The 20,093-nt window shown below is 49.4% G+C and overlaps 1 protein-coding gene across 1 annotated transcript in view; it reads left to right on the forward strand.

Moving 5' to 3' along the window:
* Nucleotides 1-20,093, forward strand: part of EPHA10 (EPH receptor A10) — a 115,737-nt gene that overhangs the window by 44,980 nt on the left and 50,664 nt on the right. The window contains exons 4-5 of the mRNA XM_073317553.2: nucleotides 10,157-10,312; nucleotides 11,561-11,902. Of these exons, the coding sequence (XP_073173654.2) occupies nucleotides 10,157-10,312; nucleotides 11,561-11,902 (498 nt within the window). The remainder of the gene's footprint in view (nucleotides 1-10,156; nucleotides 10,313-11,560; nucleotides 11,903-20,093) is intronic.

Consider the following 20,093-nt stretch of genomic DNA (forward strand, 5'->3'; position numbering starts at 1 on the left):
GTTTGTCCTGTCATCTCTCCTTTATGGCCTTTTCATGAAGGCATGCTATTAAACATCTCGGCACAGAAAATTAACACACGTTAAAAGTGTACAAACTTAGTCAAATACAATTTCTCCCAAAAAAATGAAAGGAATCGATTTTAGAAGACTACTGAGCTGTAGTGTTAATTATAAATGATCGTATAGGCGTTTGGGGGAGAAACTGCAGGCAGTATTGATTCGTGCTGGCAAGCATACAGCACTTCCACTACAGCTATGAATTAAACAACATGAACAAGTTCAATAGTGCTAATGCATACTGTGTCCTTCAGGTTTTTTGCCTCTCTGCTTTAGAGATGTCTGTAGGGTTTGTGGGTGAACAGAGTAAGTTGAGACAATGAGAAGAATTCAGATCTGTCAAAAACGTTCAAAAAGTAAATGCTTAAGAGGTATATAAAAAAACAAAGGTAAAAATGACCATATTGAACAGCAGAAGAGCCATTGTTAAGGGAAGAGAAGTTTCAGAGTGACAGCCGTGTTAGTCTGTATTCGCAAAAAGAAAAGGGAAGAGAAGAATTCCAGAAAGGGGGAGTCTGATTTCACAGAGACAGCTATCTAGAAGAAACAAACTCATGACCAAAATTTGGCTGCAAAGCCACAGTGAATGTGGGAAAATCCCAAAGAGGAGAGAGGTTTTTTATAGGAGTTCAAGTAGAAGGTGAAAAGCCAGTGTGGCAACCGCTCCAGAAATTGTTTACTGGTCTGAGGATTGGGACAGCGCCCTCAGGCTGTTATGGAAATGTGATGAGGAAAAAAGCAATCTGTTTCCTCCTACACTTACTGTTAAACAAACTCTCTAGATTTAATACATCTGAGCCTCACACAAGAGCGAAAAGGGGAGAGTAGAAAGAATAGAAGAAAACGTGTTTAATTAGAAACTCCGCTTCTGTTAGGGTGTTTGAACTGTGAAGCTCTACCCTTTGATCTGAACCACTGTACATCAGCGGGCAGCTTTCTACCGTCTCTGAATGTGCCGCTGCCATGTGATGCAGCAGGCAGCCCTAGCTTTGGTGAGAAAAAGTGAGTTGGATTTGAGGGTTTTTCTGTTCAAGACTCCAAGGGACCAAGTGGTCTAGCTCTAGCATAACTTCCCCACCAGAGCTGGAAAGCAGACCCTTTCAGGCCAGGCTCAGGCTACAGTGGTACCCCCTGCTGTCCTGTCCGGTGAGCAACGTGCGAATGGAAATCCCATGAACTTCAGTGGGATTCCCACCTGCAGATCAGGCCCCAAAGCCACAAAAATGGTGTTTGTGGGAGACCAGTCAAAGCCAGTTTGAGTTGCATTTTGCAGAGAAATGTGTGTATTTGTCCCATAATGATGCTCTCTCCTCTGTGGGGGCTGCTGCTTGGCTTTGTGGAAAAACATTTTTATGTGGCTCTGGGGCATCTGCTGCTGCTCTGCCTTGTTTGTGGAGGAGCTAGAAGAGGAGGGAATAACCTACTTTCTGCCTCAGAGTTGGGGAAATCTCTTGTAGGTACTTTTGCAGAGAGGGGTCTTGAGAAGAGGAACGTGGCTTTCTGCATCGGTTCGGGGTTAGCATTCCATGTGCAGGGCTCAGAGGTGAAGATGGTCCAGTGCCACTGGTTGAGAAACTGACGAAGAGAGGCGGATGAAGGGCTGGGGGTGTGGCCCAGAGAAGATGTCTTGATAAGCGACTAGGGGAGGTAAATAAGAAGGCGCAAGAGCAGACGTGTAAAAGTGAGGACCGTAAGCTTGGATTTTGGGTGATATGAGGAAGGGGAGCCAGTGGAGAGATTGTGAAGGGGTGAGGTGGTTGGGGGAGAGAGGCACTAGATGGAACACTGGCCTGTTCTTGTGTTCACCATTCAGATGTTGGCATGTCAAGACTTCCCACCACATGAATGCTTAGGAAGCGTGTATGCGAGCAGTCCCTGCAGTCTGAGTCCGCTATAGTCACACGGGGGCCTCCCAATTATCTCCCTCCCATTCCTCTAAACAATGTAATTTTGCCACTTTAATAATCTGAAACTCAAGCTGGGTTCTCCCTAACTGCAGCAAATCAGAGCCCCAAGTCCCTGTCTGTCTGCCCCTCCCACCCATGCTTGTGATGTCACAGTAGTGTTAGATGCAGATCTAGCGGGGAGGTGAATTGGCAGTGGTCACAGTTCGTTTAAAAGCCATTCTCTGAATGCTAGGTGAAGATGTTTGCAACTTCTGAGAGTGCCTCCTTCCAAATCTGTGGGGGTTTCTCCCTACCACTGGAGCCCTGCTAATGCAGTGGGGGGGGGGAGAGAGGGGGGAATACCTCAACACTCTTGCTCCGACAGCTTCCTGGGGGGTGCGGAAGGCTGGCAGCTGCACTGAAATTTGGAACTTCACAAATAATTTGACATCCTGTGAGCTAAAGTAGCTAAACTTCCTTTCAGTCAGATCCCTCCTGCCTTCACCATGCTGCTCTCCCTCCTGCGGAGGTCTCCTAAGAACTTCTGTGACATGAATCTTGTGGCTCCTGCCAGGTGAAATGCAAGCTGCCCCCTCCAGGCTGGGGTGTGTCCTGGGAGTTTGCGCAGCACGGTCAGTTATTTTTTGATGAGGGCAGAGCATGTTTCGCTGTTATTGCTGATGGGAGAGATTGACATAACTGACTTCATTTCTCAGGTCTTCTCTTATTATTCTGGATTGACCTTGCCATGAAATCGGTGCTTTCCGTTTCCACAGAGAATGTCTCTACTGTCCGAGGGCTGGATTGGCTGCATGATGCTGTTTTGTGAGGTTCCGAGGCCTGACAGTATCCACAACCATTTAGCCTTTTACAAATGTTTTAAAGTGTCGCTAGAGCATCGGCCTTGCAAGGAGATGGAGCTCCCCTCACAAAGGCCACCTCAGTGTGGTTACATCTGGAAACGGCTCCATGGAGGAAATGTTCAGAACATCCTCCTTTATCCTGCGGCTTGGAAAGATGAAGCTCATATTCAATATGGAGAGTTCCAGATTTTGACTAGACAACACACAAGGCAGCACGGCATCCTGGGTGGGGGGTAGTGGCAAGAGGCTTCGCTCCCAGTTTCAAGGGAAGAGCTACTAGCACAAACCACAGGAGAAGCTCTTGGTTTTTATAAGCAGTGGCATCATGCAGGTGGGCTAAGAAACCCAACCCTGCCCCCTGGACAGCAGACAGTTGTGATCTTCAAAGTGCTTGTCCTGAAATTCACGCAGAAGGGGAGCCCTCTCCCAGCCCTGCTGCCTGCTGGAGCAATTCCTGATTTTCATTTGCAGGTCCCTCACCTTTTCTCTACAATATCAACCTACCCCTTTTGAAGGAAGGTATGGAGGAGGAGACATGTACCACGGCTGTCGGGGCGGAGAGGAAGCATATAGAAGAGTTTGTTCTCATTTTAGTATTAGCATTAGGCTTCATTCCTACATCCAGAACAGGAAGTGGCTTCCGCCTTGTATTTAATCTCCCCTCTGTGCTCATCCTCTTTATTTTATGCTAAGATGCAATATTTACTCAGGTCTCTGCCCCACTCCTCTTTGCAAAACGATAAGCATATTTCAGTTAGTCAGGTGAATGATAAGGCCACAGAGAATGGATTATTGATTTTCACTGGACTCTACTGATTTGCTGGGTCAGTTTTAGTGGGTTTTAACATGCTTACATTTGTCTGATTAAATACCATTGCATAATTTACAAAGCACTTTGGCTGGCTCTTCATAATGCAGAAGCAGCAGCTGCAGACACCCAGTGTGAACCTGGGAGAGGAGGGGAGGTGTATGGCTCCACTCCAGCTAGCCAAGCCCCATCAAGGAAGGGTTCTGACTTTACCAGTGTAATAAAGCTGCAAACATCTAAATGTGACCGCTGTAACAAGCAAGTGGCTGTGGAATCTGAGCAGAACAGGAGGATTTCTGACCAGGACCCCTCTATGCAAATAAAATTTACTTCCACAACAGACCTTTGTGTACAATTTAACTCAGTGAACCCAACAGCACAGTGGTTCTCAACCTGCGGCCCAATCAGCAGAAAGCTGCAGCCCATGTGACATCCTCAGGGCCATACAGGTAGTATTGGATGCAGCCCCCATAACACGTTGTGGTCCACTTATGTGGTCCCTGATGGTAAACAGGTTGAGAACCACTGCAGCAGCAGGATCACAGCCTCTGCTATTACTTACTCCTGGTGAGTTTCTACTTATTTAGACCTAGCCGTGTCTCCATGGTTCTTATAGCAAGACGGCAACAGAAAACTGGCTGTAGATTTCCCCCCTTAGTGAGAGTGGCTGCGACTGAATCTCTTTAAACTCTTGGCCGAGTTATAAGATGCCACTAGCACTATCCCAGCCCGGCCTCCCGTTCTTGTAGAGAACTGTCTTTCCCCTGGGAGCTGTGTTACTGCCAATACTATTCCATCCTGAGAGGAGCTGCTCTGCGCTGCCGTCTGTCCCGATCGGATTGTGAGCTGCAGACGGGAATGTGGGCGGCAGACACTGACAGTAGCTGAGAACTGCACTTGCATTGTTAGCCATTAGGCTGCAGGACACTTACAATTTCCATCTCAGATGCTATGTTGGCATCAAATTAAATCCCTATGCCAACTGGACTCCATCACTCAGCCAGGTCATGATGGGACACAGTGCAGAGCCTTGGCCTTCGAGTGTGTCTGTGTCCCCCTGGAGACCTGGGGGGAGGGTGGTTCTCATGCTGCAGGTCACAGAGCCCCGGTTACCATAGGTACCACTGCAGAGCAGTCTTCACTTGCCCGGCCTAAGGGCTATGGGGTGTAGCTTTGTGTGCACTGTCAATGGCTTCATGTTTCTTGTGTCTAAGTCACTATCTCACACTACAGTACTTGCGTGGAAGAGCTGGAATCCCATCTGTGGGTCTAGATCAGTCTCTGTTCTAGGGGCCTGGTCTTGTTGTGGGACTCAAGACCTGGGTTCAATTCCTGGTTCTGCCATTCTTCCTGTGTGACCTTCAGCCAGTCATGTGATCTGTACCTCCATTTCCCTATCTTTAAAACGTGGTTAATACTTTCCTACCTTGCAAGGAAATGGAGGATAAATTAATTTGTTTGAGGCTCTCAGTTACTATAGTGTGCTGTGAAACAGAGAGGATATGGCAGTTCTGTTGGGCAGGGGAAGACACAGATGTCCTACCATAATCTGAGCAGCTTTGCCTTGTGCATCTGAATGCTGCATCCCTACTAGCACCTGCTCTCCTTCCAGAAAAGGTCAGGCATGAAAGTTGATGTCACTTTGTTCCTTCGATAGAACCATCTCCACTCCTCCCTCCACTGAAATGCAGCAGCTGTGTATGTAAGAGTGAACCTTCCCACGGGTGCATCTGCCAGGTTATCTATCTGCCAACCTACAGCACAAATCAATGATGCTTGTTTTGCTACTATTTTGAGCGCACACAGTGTTTTAACAAGATGGGAACAAGTGCACTTGCTGTAAAGAATGCATGGTAAGCGAGGTTGCTTGCATGAGCATCAGTGATGGGACTAGGAGGGAGGCAGGCAGTTTGGTGTGCTTGGCACCACAAGTTTGGTCATAGAATGCTACATTTTTGGGTCATTACCATTATTTAACATTTATATTGTGGAAGCACCTGGAGGCCCAGGAGTGGGGTGCAGACGACAATAAAAATTGGGGTGCCATTATGTAAATCAATGGTGTGTCCTCATGTGAAATACTTTGTGCATCATTAGTCCCCCCCCTTTCCGAAAGGATAGGGCAGAATTTGGGGCATGGGAGAAGATTGGAGAAGCATTCCAGAAATGGTTAGGAGGCCTGGAAAAATTCTTCTAGAAAGAGACATTGAAACATTTGGGGTGGTTTTCCTTAGACAGGAGACAAGAGGGGATGTGAGAAAAGTCTATGGCATATCGAATGGTTTGGAGTAGATAGGAGATTGGGGGATTTTGTTCTCCCTAACACAACAAGGGGACATTCAAGGAAATTCTTCATCATCATGGCAAATCCCACAGGAACGTTGCCTCCTTGCAAATCGAGCACCATTCTCTTGCAGCAAGAAGTGAACAAACAGGAAGGGACAAATCTGGTAGAGGGGAAAACGCTGGGCTTGAGCTTTTTGCAAGGTTTGCTTAAAACAAAGACTGCCAAAAATATACACTATTGTGCTCTCTTAAATGGACCCAAGCTAAGAGAATAAGAGCAGGATCCAAAGGACACTAATATTTGTATTCTCTGAGTCCTAGTTTGGCTTCCTCACCATGATTAAGGGCCTGTGGTTAGTTATGACTTGGGCAAGGCATGGAGATCTGGGGAGGCAGTTGTAGGCAACTGCATGCTGCAGACCCTGGTTCCCTATTTCAGTGCATCATCCTGCAGCTTCCCCAGCATTCTGGTGAGTGCCAGGAAGACCGACAAGGAGAGATCAGCTGCTTCAGTGACAAGATTTCTCCCGATCGCTCTATTTTTGCTTCCGAGAATTCTGACCTGACCAGGCTTAGGAGACTTGGCTTGCATCCCGTACAGAAGTAGTGTTGACAACGGCCAGGCAGTTGTTAGTTTTTTGCATGGCTGTAACGTTGTGCAAGAATCCTATTTAATTTGGGTTTTCAGAGAGAAGAGCGGATTCACTGTCCTTTTACAAATAGGGAAACAATCCTCATTTTAAGGTTGAACGCTGCACAAGATGCTATCGGTACCCACTGCAGCAAAGCTCCTCTGCTGTACAGAGCTGAGAACGGGCAGCAGCTCATTGCAGCGCCTGCAATACTGACTGTATGCAATGCTTCCGTTTCTGCCGGCAGCTTAAGAGAAGATGTCTCTTACCGCGTGAAAAAGAAGAGTTACAGACCTCTGGGAACGTGGCACATTAGTCTTGGGAAAACGCAGAGCTGGAAGTCTCTCCCATGCTGAGCAGGACTTGCAGTCTAAGCTGTGACAGCATTTTGCTGTTGTTACTGGACACATTTGGGGAAGCTTGTTGGCAAAGTCTGCTCCATTCTTTCCCCTGATGCTCTTGGTTTGCTTGGCTGGTATTGGGTAAAGCACTCTTGGAGGAGGTCTCACGGACATGTGCTCTGATTCGACACTGAAAGTCTATGGCTACTGAGCATGCTTCTCCTCTTCTCTGGGTGCACATGTACGTAGAACTGAGACAGGACATTGCAGAGATCAGGACTTAAAAATGTGGGTTTGGGGCAATTCCTGAAAGGCCGTTTATGTAACATTTAAAAAAGAAAAATTTCTCTCAGTTGTGTGTTAGACCACAACTCTGCCAGCCAGCAATCCATACCTGTGCCAGACTCCAGGCAGCACAGAGAATGGTCAGCTGAACTTTTCTCTCAAGGAAGAGGAAGGATTAATAAGATGCTTCATGCCCCACTTTGATTTGACTTCCAGGGCGATGTGAATTCTAAAAATACTTTGCAATAGATGAAAATCTGCCTTTCACTTTACGTGTTGCCTGAGCATTCCATTGCCCTATGAATAAATGTCATCCACAGCTGATGCTGTATCTCTGGTACTTTGTCCTAAGATTACAATTGTAGCTGCCAGTATTCTATCACAGTAAAAAATTAATGAACTCCATGGAGTGCCCTGGAATAATCTCTTGTAAAAGGAACAATCTCAGCAGTGAACTCCTTAACAACGATAAGATAGGGGTGTTTTGTGGGACTGTGCAGCTAGGAAGTTTAAAAGTGATTAAGTTTAAATATTCAGGAAGCTGATGCAGGCATAGCAGACAGCAGCACCTCACAAATGAGAGGAAGGAGAAGCCAAGCAAAGCGTGGTGCCGAAAGTTATGTTCTGCTCACATGTTCGGCTTGAACTCCAGCTGAGTCAATCTCATCGCAGCCCCTATTGGCTCAGCTGGAGGTAGCTCCCGCAACAGACACAGGAGCTGCCCAACATAGCAAAGGGGTCCCGATTGGAGCTCCTGCTCCATAAGCAGCGCAGGAAAGCGCATATATCCAAGTCTGTCTGGCTGATCCCTCCATGACTCTCACGCATTTGTTTTCAGGCTTCTCTCGTCCCAAATGCTTTCAGGGTCACCATTGAAACTACTTCCTTGTGTAGTTGAACCTCAAAGGTAATTGACAGAGAATACATGGGAACCAAAAGTTGTTTGTAAAGTTTATTAGGTGATAAGTTTATATTCTTATCATTCAGTATCGATGACTATATTATACCACCTCACCACCCACAATCCATCTCCTGTGTTGATAAAGCCATACTCCTCCTATTTGCCCAGGCATGCAGCTTTGTGACTTGATTCTCATTTACAATGAGTCTCTTTACACCACTCTGGCAGTGTGAAGGGGCCTTAGTGTAAATGCTCTAGTTGTCATCGTTGGCTCTTCCCTTTCTCAGGGCATGTCTACACTATGGAATGAGGTCGAATTTATAGAAGTCGTTTTTTTAGAAATCGGTTTTATATATTTGAGTGTGTGTGTCCCCACAGAAAATGCTCTAAGTGCGTTAAGTGCATTAACTCAGCGGAGTGCTTCCACAGTACCGAGGCTAGAGTCGACTTCCGGAGCGTTGCACTGTGGGTAGCTATCCCACAGTTCCCGCAGTCTCTGCTGCCCATTGGAATTCTGGGTTGAGATCCCAATGCCTGATGGGGCTAAAACATTGTCGCGGGTGGTTCTGGGTACATATCATCAGGCCCCCGTTCCCTCCCTCCCTCCATGAAAGCAAGGGCAGACAATCGTTTTGCGCCTTTTTTTCCTGAGTTACCTGTGCAGACGCCATACCATGGCAAGCATGGAGCCCGCTCAGGTAACCGTCACCGTATGTCTCCTGGGTGCTGGCAGACGCGGTACGGCATTGCTACACAGTAGCAGCAACCTGTTGCCTTCTGGCAGCAGACGGTGCAGTATGACTGTTAGCCGTCATCATCATGTCCGGGATGCTCCTGGCCACGTCGGCCAGGAGCGCCTGGGCAGACATGGGCACAGGGACTAAATTTGGAGTGACTTGACCAGGTCATTCTCTTTAGTCCTGCAGTCAGTCCTATTGAACCGTCTTATGGTGAGCAGGCAGGCGATACGGATTGCTAGCAGTCGTACTGTACCATCTTCTGCCGGGCAGCTATGAGATGTGGATGGCATGCAGTCCTTCTGCACCGTCTGCTGCCAGCCAAAGATGTAAAAGATAGATGGAGTGGATCAAAACAAGAAATAGACCAGATTTGTTTTGTACTCATTTGCTTCCCCCCCCTCCCCTGTCTAGGGGACTCATTCCTCTAGGTCACACTGCAGTCACTCACAGAGAAGGTGCAGCGAGGTAAATCTAGCCATGTATCAATCAGAGGCCAGACTAACCTCCTTGTTCCAATAAGAACAATAACTTAGGTGCATCATTTCTTATTGGAACCCTCCATGAAGTCCTGCCTGAAATACTCCTTGATGTAAAGCCACCCCCTTTGTTGATTTTAGCTCCCTGAAGCCAACCCTGTAAGCCGTGTCCTCAGTTGCCCCTCCCTGCATCAGAGCAACTGCAAACAATCGTGCATCTGAGTTGAGAGTGCTGTCCAGAGCGGTCACAATGGAGCACTCTGGGATAGCTCCCGGAGGCCAATACCGTTGAATCGTGTCCACAGTACCCCAAATTCGACCTGGCAAGGCCGATTTAAGCGCTAATCCACTTGTCAGGGGTGGAGTACGGAAATCAATTTTTAAGAGCCCTTTAAGTCGAAATAAAGGGCTTCATCGTGTGGACGGGTACAGGTTTACATCGATTTAACGCTGCTAAATTTGACCTAAAGTCCTAGTGTAGACCAGGGCTGAGTACCTCCCTCCCATTCAGACTGTCACTAAATCCTACTGCTGTGTCTGTGTCATCCCTGGAACTTTCCCTGTCCCTCCTGACTCGTAAAACCCTGGGCCATGCATTATTCATTGTCTGCCTCATCCTGCAGCCCCCTCCTCCTTGTCTTTGCTGAGAGCCCCCTTCCTGCCCCCCCCCCATTGCTCTCCTCATGCCTCTCCAACCTGCTGTTGCTAAAATCTGGCAATTGCCCAACTCTTTCCTTGACTCTGCAGATAGATTTCTGAACACTGAGACCCAAAGCAAAGGGGGCCTCAGGAACTGGGAAAGGCTGGTCACTAACAACCGCTCTGTTTGCTTGCGCTGCCAGAACTCGGCTTGCCATAACAGTCTGTCTGTCTCTTCACAGCTTGCCCTACTGGATTTTATAAGCTATCCCCCCGACTCCCTCTCTGCTCTCCTTGCCCCGAGCACAGCTTCACACATCGAGAAGCCTCCACATTCTGCACGTGTCAGAAGAACTACTCCCGGTCCCCATCAGACCCGCCATCTGCCTCCTGCACCCGTACGTCTCTCTCAAGCAACATCCGTGGTTCGGTAACTGGAAGGGAGAGAGAGGAGCCAGCCAGATCTGCCGCATGTGCATGGGGCTGGCCAGGCCCATGGCAGGCCAAGGAGCTGCCCCCCCGCCCAGCACCTAGGCCACCGGCACCCAGGCAGAGCCGCTTGCCCTCGGTAGCCGTGTCCCAGGGCATTAGCATCACTGGGCATTGTTCTGGGTATTTCAGTAGCACCCACAAGGAGCTAGGTGCTTTCCAAACAGATAGGAAAAGCCAGGCCCTACCACAGGGAGCTCATAGTCGGAGGTTACAAGGCCTGAAATCTGAGGCTATAAACACGCCAGTAAGGACTGCAGGCATTACCCCAATAAAACTGGGGCAAGCTTGTATAGACACAGGCTAGCCTGGCAGACGTTTTTAATTAAATGGCATCAAGTTAATTAAATTTGATTAATAGATACTACGGTGATGGGCACTTTAGAATTGCTTCTATAATAAGAAGCAGACTTCGTGGTTTGACTGACAGCTAGCACGAGTGAGATGTGTCTTATTCTTGGCCTCTCTGCAGAGCCAGATGGCTTGGCTCTGAGCTATTTCACGGTGGGAACCCAGCAAAGCTTGGAGCAGTGTGAGTAGCCGGCATGTGTAAAGTGTCGGCAGGTGTCAGACACTAAGGATATGCGGGCACTGCAAGAACGGGTGTGTCCTTAATCGGGGTTAAAATAGCAAAGTTACGGCGTCTTGGCTTTTAACTCCAGTTAGCAGCTTGAGTTCAACCCCATGCTTCCCTACAGGGTTTCATTTAAGCTGCTAATGCAAGTTAAAAGACAAGCTGCTGTGTCTTCACTGCTATGTTAGCCTGAGTCCGCTAATGCGGATTAGCTAACCTGAGTTAAGAGCACACCTTCCTCTGCACTGTGTAGACATACACTCAGACTGCAGGGAGACTGATCATCAATCCCGTGCTGCCTTGCTCCTCGCTTTCTTTACAACGTTGCTTCAGTGTGGACACTCTCCGTGCTGCACCTCCAGCTCATATTGCACGTGGGCGAGGCTGCGGGACCCCTGGTGTGACTGGATGGCGTTACCATTGCCAGGCTCTCTTGGATCCAGCTTTGCCTCTGCCATTCTGTAATTCCCCCTGCGCTCCAGTGCAGGGCCAGCGTGGTGTTATCTGTGATGGCCCTGCACTGGTGCTGCTGGTGGCTGCACCCAGTGCCCAGGCAGTGAAACGCTCACTCTTCTGCTTGCAGGTCCCCCGTCTGCTCCAAGGAACCTCATCTACAGCCTGAAGCAGTCCACGCTGGTTCTGGAATGGAGCGCACCAGCAGACTTGGGCGGCCGGACCGACGTCACCTATAACCTCCTGTGTGACCGCTGCTCGGTGGCTCTCCGGCGGCAATGCGAGCAGTGTGGCAGCAGCGTTGGCTTTGTGCCCCAGCAGACGGGATTGGTGGACAGGACCGTGACCCTGGTGAACTTGCTACCACATGTTAACTACACTATCCGTGTGGCAGCTGTCAATGGCGTCTCTGATTTCAGTGACTTGTCAAAGCCGCAGTACGTGGAAGTGAACATCTCCACCAGTTTCACAGGTACGGGCCACCCCTGGCTGCACTTGCTGCTTTACTTCCCCTCTGCTCCTTCCTGTGAGCTTCTGAAACGTGCCCTTTGTGATGCAAGAATCCTGAAGGGGTAAAAAGGGAGTGCTATAGAGAGCGCCCCCCGCCCAAGTCCAGCGAATGAACCTCCCCCAGCCCACTTGCACTACGAATAAGGTTCCAATCTTAGCCCTTGGTTGCAAAGCCCACAGCCACTGGGTTTAACTCCCCTCAGTTTCTATGAGCTGCACCCAACAGCTGGTGGGATGGCTGGACACGCAGAGCTGGAAATAAACTATAAAGCTGGGCAGGGCTCTGTAGGTAGCTGTTCTTTAATACAAGTAACTAGTGAAACCAGCAATGCCTTGCCCCTTTAAGGGCTAAGCAAAACAGAGCCCACCTAAAGGGGTTACAGGAAGGGGACGGCTCAGCCTGCTAGACAGCGCTAGGACACCACACTGTCTCCCGTCCGCTTCAGTGACTCCCCCGGCTTTCTGCTGACTCTAATGGGAGCTGCCTGGCTACATGCAGTGCCACTCTGGCCAGCGAGGCATGCAGCTGACTGTGGAGTATTGTCCAGCATGGCAGTGGCATAGAATGAAGTTAGTTGGCTTGGAGTTCCTACCATTTTTGTTAATGTAGTGCTCTCCTGGAAAGCCCAAGGTTTTCTGAGCAGCTCTGAGCCCCGGGACCCCCGGGGAGGAACAGTCAGGTTAGCACGCTGCAGCGCCCATCTTTACAGAAGGGGCGTGGGTCACTTTCACTGCTGGGCCAATATGCTCCTCTTGAAGCAAGTGACATATACAGGAACCACTGGGCCTGATATGCAGGTGTGTGATCGAGAGCAGCTGTTTCTGGAATCCCAGACATGCTCTGAGGTCATAGTGCTGGGACGTGACGTTCCTTGGCAGAGCTCCTGGGAATGCCTGGTTGGATGTTGTCTCCCCAGTAACATGAGACCATTTGCCCCTGGAACTGGCCTGTCCAGCACCGCAGCCCGTGCTCCGTGCCGAGCTGTCAGGGTCTGGGCTGGTGCTAGCTGAGGGAGCAGCAGTTTCCATTGTCTCTGAAAGAACTGCTGACCCGTAAGCACTCACTGAGAGCGCTGGGCTGGGGGATACAGTGCACAGGGCTGAGTAGTCACTTCACAGGTCCCTGTATTCCCAAATGTGCTGGTCATGTTCCTGTCCTAGTCCATTTCCTGGCACCTTTACCAGGAAGCCAGAGATCCTCTCATTTGTCTACCTGCTCTCATGATCTGCTAGGAGTTTTTCAAAGATGGCTGAGCGAGCCGGAGGGGTTGACACGCCTGAGCTGGTTTTAACATAGCTTTGGCTGCTGGGAGGATGTGATTGCCATGGTGATTGCTCACGTACAGCTCGGCCAGTGGATTTCCCCAGCGTGAGGACTTGACAATGCCGGCCCCCACCTCCACCCGGGGCCTCTCACCTTCACCCCGTCCGCTGGATACTCAGAGTCACACAGATACTACAGCAGTGATGAGGACCGTACTAGCGCCTAGGCAGATAGATGGGAAGAGATGAAGGCAGCTCTGTGACGCTCGGGCTGGGTTTTCATTGCTAGAATACAGAGAACAGAAGCTTGCTGGGTTTAGAAAAGCCCATTGCTCAGCAGTGAAGATGGCCAGTCGTTCCTCTGCTACAGACAGGGCTGGATTAATGCAGGGGCTTTAGGGGCTGCAGCCCAGGGCCGCAGGCTAAGGCGGGCCCTGGCGCAGCAGGGCTCAGGCAGGCTGCCTGCATGCTGTGGCCTCACGCTGCTCCTGGAAACAGCCGGCTGCTGGCACATCTCTGTGGCCCCTGGTTGGGGCAGGAAGGCAGCTCTACGTGCTGCCCCTGCTCCCAGGGAACCGGCCAGTGGGAGCTGTGGGGGAGGCACCTGTGGGCTCAGGCAGCTCACGGAGACACGCTGTCCCCCTCCCACCAGGGGCATGCCACCCGGCCGTTTCCGGGAGCGGTGTAGAGCTGTGGTAGCAGCCAGCCTGCCTGAGCCATGCTGTGCTGCCGGTCAGGAGCCACCTGTGATAAGACCCCGCACCCTCTCCTGCACCCCAAGCCCCTGCCCCAGATCCAAACTCCCTCCAGACCCCACACCCCCTCCTGCACCCCAACCCCCTGCACCAGGTCAGAATCCCTCCTGCACCAAACTCCCTTCCGAAAAGAAACTAATATAACAGCTGTTCTAAGGTAAGACGTAGGCTATTTTGCATTAACTTAACTATATTCTACATGTTTTAAGACTGAAATATAACCACAGAACGGCTTTATGTTAATTAAAAGGCAAGTTTAGTATAGCGTTAATAGCCTCAATGCCATAATTGTGATCATTTTGTTTTAAATTCGGAAAAAGACTTGTAGACAGGGGCCCCACATAATCTAATAGCCCTGGGCCCACAGGAGAGTTAATCCAGCTCTGTCTGCAGAGCCCTTAGCTCTCCTTGTACTGTGCTATTTCGAAGCTACACAAGGCTATTCTGACGGTGAGGTTCTGAGCTCCATGGAGCTGAGAGTCCATTGCATGATTAAGTTACAGTCTGAATTTATGGATCACAAAAGTGTCTTCAGTTCTTGCAACCCAGCCACGTGAAACTCCTTAACAGAGTGATTCAGCAGCTGGCTGTCCCATAGGACTAGGAGAGCGTTAGAATTATTGGTTACATTGTTTTCTCCAGGCCACAGTTTCAGGGCACAATTTCCCATTGTAAATATCTTCCTTCTCCCTAGGGGCTCACACCTTTAATTTCCTGACCTGAGCAGAACTGAGGAGCCTTTCTGTCTGCATGCCAGAGCCCTTCCCTGGTGGAGAGGGGCTTGTTCTCATTGCTCCAATCCCGTTATATTTCTGCAGGTCCCTCTCCATGATTTAAACCTCCTCAAGGCAAGCCGGCAATGGCTTGTTGTGTCCTTGTCTCTCCCTCTGTTGTTGTTAATTTGCATGAAAATCCATTCCCCAGCCACAGTTAATGGAGATGAGCCATCTCCATGTCCCTCTCCATAGGAATTGGCCAACAATTTAATCTTGAGAGATTAAACTTTGATCTTGTTATGAATAATTTCCCCACTGTTTGATCAAATGTTTTTGCTCACGTAGCTGCTTTTCCTTTCCTCACTCAGTCATTTCTGTGACTGTGCAAGGCCAACATGGACCCATCCTTCCGTACAGGAGACCTCTTCTGACCAGTGGAGGGTCCTAGCTTGGTAAAAAGCTTTTAGTGTCTGAGCTCATGTTAACCCCGTAGGTCCATGTCAGGCAGTCAGATGGCTTGATTCAAAAGTAGAAAAAGTCAGATTAGCCCCCAGGGAAATGCTGTGGCTGCAGGAGAGCTTGTTAGGGGAGCTCTCGGAGAGGCGAAGGTGGGAGGAAGGTGTGTTTAAGCCACTCACAGGTCACTGTCTGACAGATTCTTGCTGCCATTGGAAAAAGACTCTTTCCTGGTTTGGCAGCAAGCAGGCAGAATGTGTTTCCGTGTTGCTTTGACTTATCCACAGGTGGGAAGCCAACACTGGTCACAGCTGACAAGTGGGGAAGGACAAGAGGGCTGATTTGCAAGTTTCCAGAACCAGAGTGTATTAGACACAGGGGCTGGGTGAATCTGTTGGCTGAGAGGGATGAGAAACAGAGAGAAGTTTCTCTAAAGCAGGGGCTCTCAACCTTTCCAGACGACTGTACCCCTTTCAGGGTCTGATTTGTCTTGTGTACCCCTAAGTTTCACCTCACTTAAAAGCATCTTGCTTACAAAATCAGACATAAAAATACAAAAGTGTCCCAAGCACACTAGTACTGAACAATGGCTGACTTTCTCATTTTTACCATATAATTATACAATAAATCAACTGGAGTATAAATCTTGTACTTTTCAGCGTACAGTATATAGAGCAGTATAAACGTCATTGTCTGTATGAAACTTTAGTTTGTACTGACTTCGCTAGTGCTTATTATGTGGCCTGTTGTAAAGCGAGGCAAATATCTGGATGAGTTGATGTACCCCCTAGAAGACCTCTTTGTACCCCCAGGGGTATGTGTCCCCCTGGTTGAGAACCACTGCGCTAGAAGAGCTCCCACAAAGGTCTCCCAGCAGAGGGCGGTCGGGAGGCAGGTGCTCTCAGAATCTGTATCCTGAGCTATTATGTCCTGCAGGATGAGACTAAGACAAAGCTAGGACAGCAACTATTCTGCAAGATCCATCCTCCTCTAGTGAGAGAGAAGCAAGTGGCAACACAAGTCAGATTATCATACGCCCCAGGTGTGTGTATGTAACATGTCCCTTCTCCTTGGTTAATGGGAATCCTGGGTGGTTCTCGCAAACTGCTTAACAAATACATGACTCCTAAAGAAACTGAAATCCAGACAAAGAATATGGCAGAAGTAATCTCGTAAACTATCCCAGATCCGTGTCTCTTGTCAAGCCGCTGAGATTCCAGATGCAGCTGGCAATACAGAAATTAGCTAACCAGCTGAGACTCCTGCACCATTTGTGCTGAAACGGACTTTTATCTAGGTGGTGGGAATCCATGGAATTGCTAGATTGGAATGGTTGATTTTGTTCTTTTTGTGTTTGGTCTTTTGGGGGTTGTGCTGAATTGCAGGAGACCCAATTCCTCTGTTTTGATATGTTGTGTAAAAAATGACTGTGATAATTAACTTGTGCCCACCAACCAAGAAGGAAAAGAGGGCACCTTCCCACACCAAGGTGGCTTACAAGTCTGACTTGCCTGCAACATTCCTGCAAGATAAAAGACCAACCCTCCTTGGTGAAATCCCTGCACCTGTGTGTGTGCTCTGCTCTGGGGTGGTCAGACGGGAAGAGCAGCAAAACTCATTTTGAATGTGCAATCCAAACCCTGGGCATTGCAGTCACAGTGCTCTGGGCCTCCGCTTTGTTTAACAAGCTGTCACTTGCAATTTTCTGTGAGCCTTGATGTTCCCGCAGGAGAGCAGCTCTGTGCCCCCAGTTAAAGTGGGCTATTAATGCACTGCAGAGCATGAGCCCATTCTGCGAACTCTGTCCTGGTGATATGGGTAGGGCTGAAGTTCACACCTGGGGTTCTCTGCAAACAGCTCCCTTTGTGGGGAGGGATGTGCTTCCCTGTGCTGCCAGTGGAACATCCCTTACATAAGGGAAAGACAGTGACCAGAGGAGAGCTCCGGGGCTGTTTATATTCGCTCCTGCCTGCCTGGGGAGAACTGTTTCTTTTACAAGGGCTTTTAAACTACTGGTCGGATCCTGAATGTGCACTGGTCTTGGTCGAGGTGCAATAGAAAAGAGCAGTAACCAGGGTTTTGGGACTATAGTTCGTCGCTCTGAGCTGTTCTTAAGAGACTGGGTCCGAGAATCTCTGAACTCCCGCTATTTCAGAGCAGCAGAGACTTCGGAGACGTGTGTTGGACTGAGCCAGGCACAGGGAGGCTGTAAGGGGGTGGGGGAGGGAATGAGCTAGTGTCCTTTAAGTCCAGCTTTCCCTCTGGCCTCCCACCTGCCTCCTTTCTGGGTGTTCTGCCTTAGAGCCTGGGTACCTGTGCGGCACGCTCTGGCTCTGAGTCTGGAGACAGTGAGAGGCAGGAGGCCTTTCAAGGCAGCATGCTTAGCACATGTGAGGAATCCACCGTATGGCTGGGGACCCTCGGGTACAAAACCAGCAGCAGTGGCGGCCGCAAGAGTTGTCGGTGGCGGCAGCGCTGAGAAGCTCTTTCACGTCTCAGTTGCTGCAGAGTTATGAGACCCTTCTAGGTTCCTGGAGCACCTGTGAGAAGGTTGAGCCTGAGCATCCCTGTCTCTTGTTCCCTTGTCGGGTGCCTCAGCAAGCCCAGAGCTTTCGGACCATTCCAGGCCTCAGCTAGTCTGCTTCACAGGTGAAGAGCATCCTGACTGTGGGCCTGGAAAGAAGCAAAGGGCCTCAGGCTTCCTACATTGCTGAAGTGAGCTGTAGCTCACGAAAGCTTATGCTCAAATAAATTTGTTAGTCTCTAAGGTGCCACAAGTCCTCCTCTACATTGCTTCAGTTACTATCCGAGCACAGATGCACGTGTAGGAGGCTCACTTAGCTAAGGAAGGGGTGTTCTCTTTTTGGCATGAGCCCTGTAAGTTAGGGTTGTCGAGGACTCAGAACAGGCGTATCTCCAGCTGTGTCCTGAACTGCCAAAGCTGCTCTGATTTCCCATGATAGCGCAGTGTGGACCTGCTCTGTGGGAGCAGAGAAGTGTGGAAAGAGAGAAGCCAGGACCAACTGGAAGATGCAGAAGCAGAGGAGACCTTGTTCATGGCTGGGACGTGGCAGCTTCAGGGGAGGAGATCTGCAGCAGCAAAGCTCCAGCTGCGGATATACAGATTCAGAGGAAAACTTAAAAAAAGAAACCAGGTCTTATTTCGCTGCCAGGTCCCTGTTCCTGTAAATATAGCTTTGACTAAAGCTTTCAGCTCTAACCACTTCCTGCCCCTTCAGTGTTCACAAGAGGTTTCATTAACATGTCTCCATTGTGTCTGCAGATGCAATTTAGTCCACAGGAGGCAAAATTAATACTGTGTTTTTTCTAATCTGGCCCAGCATGGGGCTAAGTAAAAGTGTTTAAAGAGAGAATGGAGCTGCTTACCTGCGGGGAGGAGTGCATTAACCATGCAAATGTACACTGTAGGACAAGGTCCTTTACATTCCCGGCAGGGATTGGGTTCTGTCTTTTTTAAATTTGTTGCAAATTAATAGTGCGGCCATTGCTGAAATACACTCTAATTTCTGTGTCTGTGGGAATGTGATTTGTGCCCAATTAGGGCCTGGCAGGGAAGCTTTATGTGGCCACACGTGGCTGGCATGCTCCTGACCACCCTGCCTGGACAGGGTGGTAACCGGGTAACCAGACTTCTCCTGGCCTACTGCACAAGTTGAGGACATACTAGGTCAGTCTCCTGCAGAAACACCCCTGGGGCTCTTTCCTATCTGCTCAGAGGAGAGAGGACCTTGGTTTTTAGTGTCTATTTTGAAAGAGCCTCCCAATGAAATGCATGGAGCTTCATTTACAGCTTAGATGGCAAGTTCCTCGTGGCACGAACTGTCCTGTGCAGTGCTCAGTTGGCCGAGGGAACAGTTCATTACCCCAGACAGGCTGTTCTGTGGAATGTGTGAATTATTTTGCTCGGTTCCCTGATCTTCTCCCCACTTATCTCTAGCCTCCAGCAGGCAAGTGCTGGCATCTCCAAGTGCTCGCGTCAGTCCCTCGGCGTTTCCTCGCTGATTTCAGACTCCCTTTGAACCGGCACGGGGCTGGCCATATGCTCCCCTTTGTCATGCTTCATCTGGATGTGCCAACAGCGGCAGGAGATGCAGCTGGACTGTATTAATGGGGGAAACTCCCTCCTGGATTTGAGTAAACCTGAGGTTTTGAACTATAAATTTTACAGTGCTCTATCTTCACCAGCCAATAACTACTCAAAGTGACACTTGTTAACAAGGAAATTCAAATGTCCTCGTTCTTACCAGTACAGGGAGAACCATTAGGTACCAAGCAGGAGCTGGGCACAGCCCCTGTTACAGCAGCAGCTCAGCAAATAAAGGGGAGCCGCGGTTACCTGCAGAATTCCCAACAGGCCTTGGCTTCTAGCCAGCTGATTCAGCTGAACTGCCCTGCCCAAAGCTGCAGTTCAGTCCTGGCTCCCAGGTGGTCCTCACATACCTGCACTGGTCATTGCTGCTGGGTACGTGCGTTTAATGGGCAGCTTTTCTAAATACGTTAAAACAAATTCCAGGGCTTTGTTCGTACTAGTCCAACACAAGCCATGCCTTTGAGTGCTAGCATCACGCTCTGGATCTTCTGGAGGGAATGCTGTCTCCTATGGTGGGAAAAGAAGTCAGGACTCCTGGGTTCTATTTCTGGCTCTGCCACAGGTTTCCTGTGTGAATTCCCCTGTCTGTGCCTCACCATCCCCATCTGTAAAACTGGTCAGCATGATTACCCCATCTCCCAAGGTGCTTGCGTCTGTCAAGCGCTTGTTTGCTGAGCACTCAGTTCTCACTGAAGTCAGTCCCCCTGCTCTCAGGCTCTATGTGTTTGATTTTCAAATACCCTATGGAGTGAGAAGTGGGGTTATTCCTGGTAAATCCACTTCTTCTGCCCCGATATCTGGTCTGTGTGCATAACTGGGCAAACTACCAGGGCAGGAGAGTCAGTGCAGTGC

This window comes from Lepidochelys kempii, chromosome 19 (assembly GCF_965140285.1).
Source record: "Lepidochelys kempii isolate rLepKem1 chromosome 19, rLepKem1.hap1, whole genome shotgun sequence".
Taxonomy (NCBI): domain Eukaryota; kingdom Metazoa; phylum Chordata; order Testudines; family Cheloniidae; genus Lepidochelys; species Lepidochelys kempii.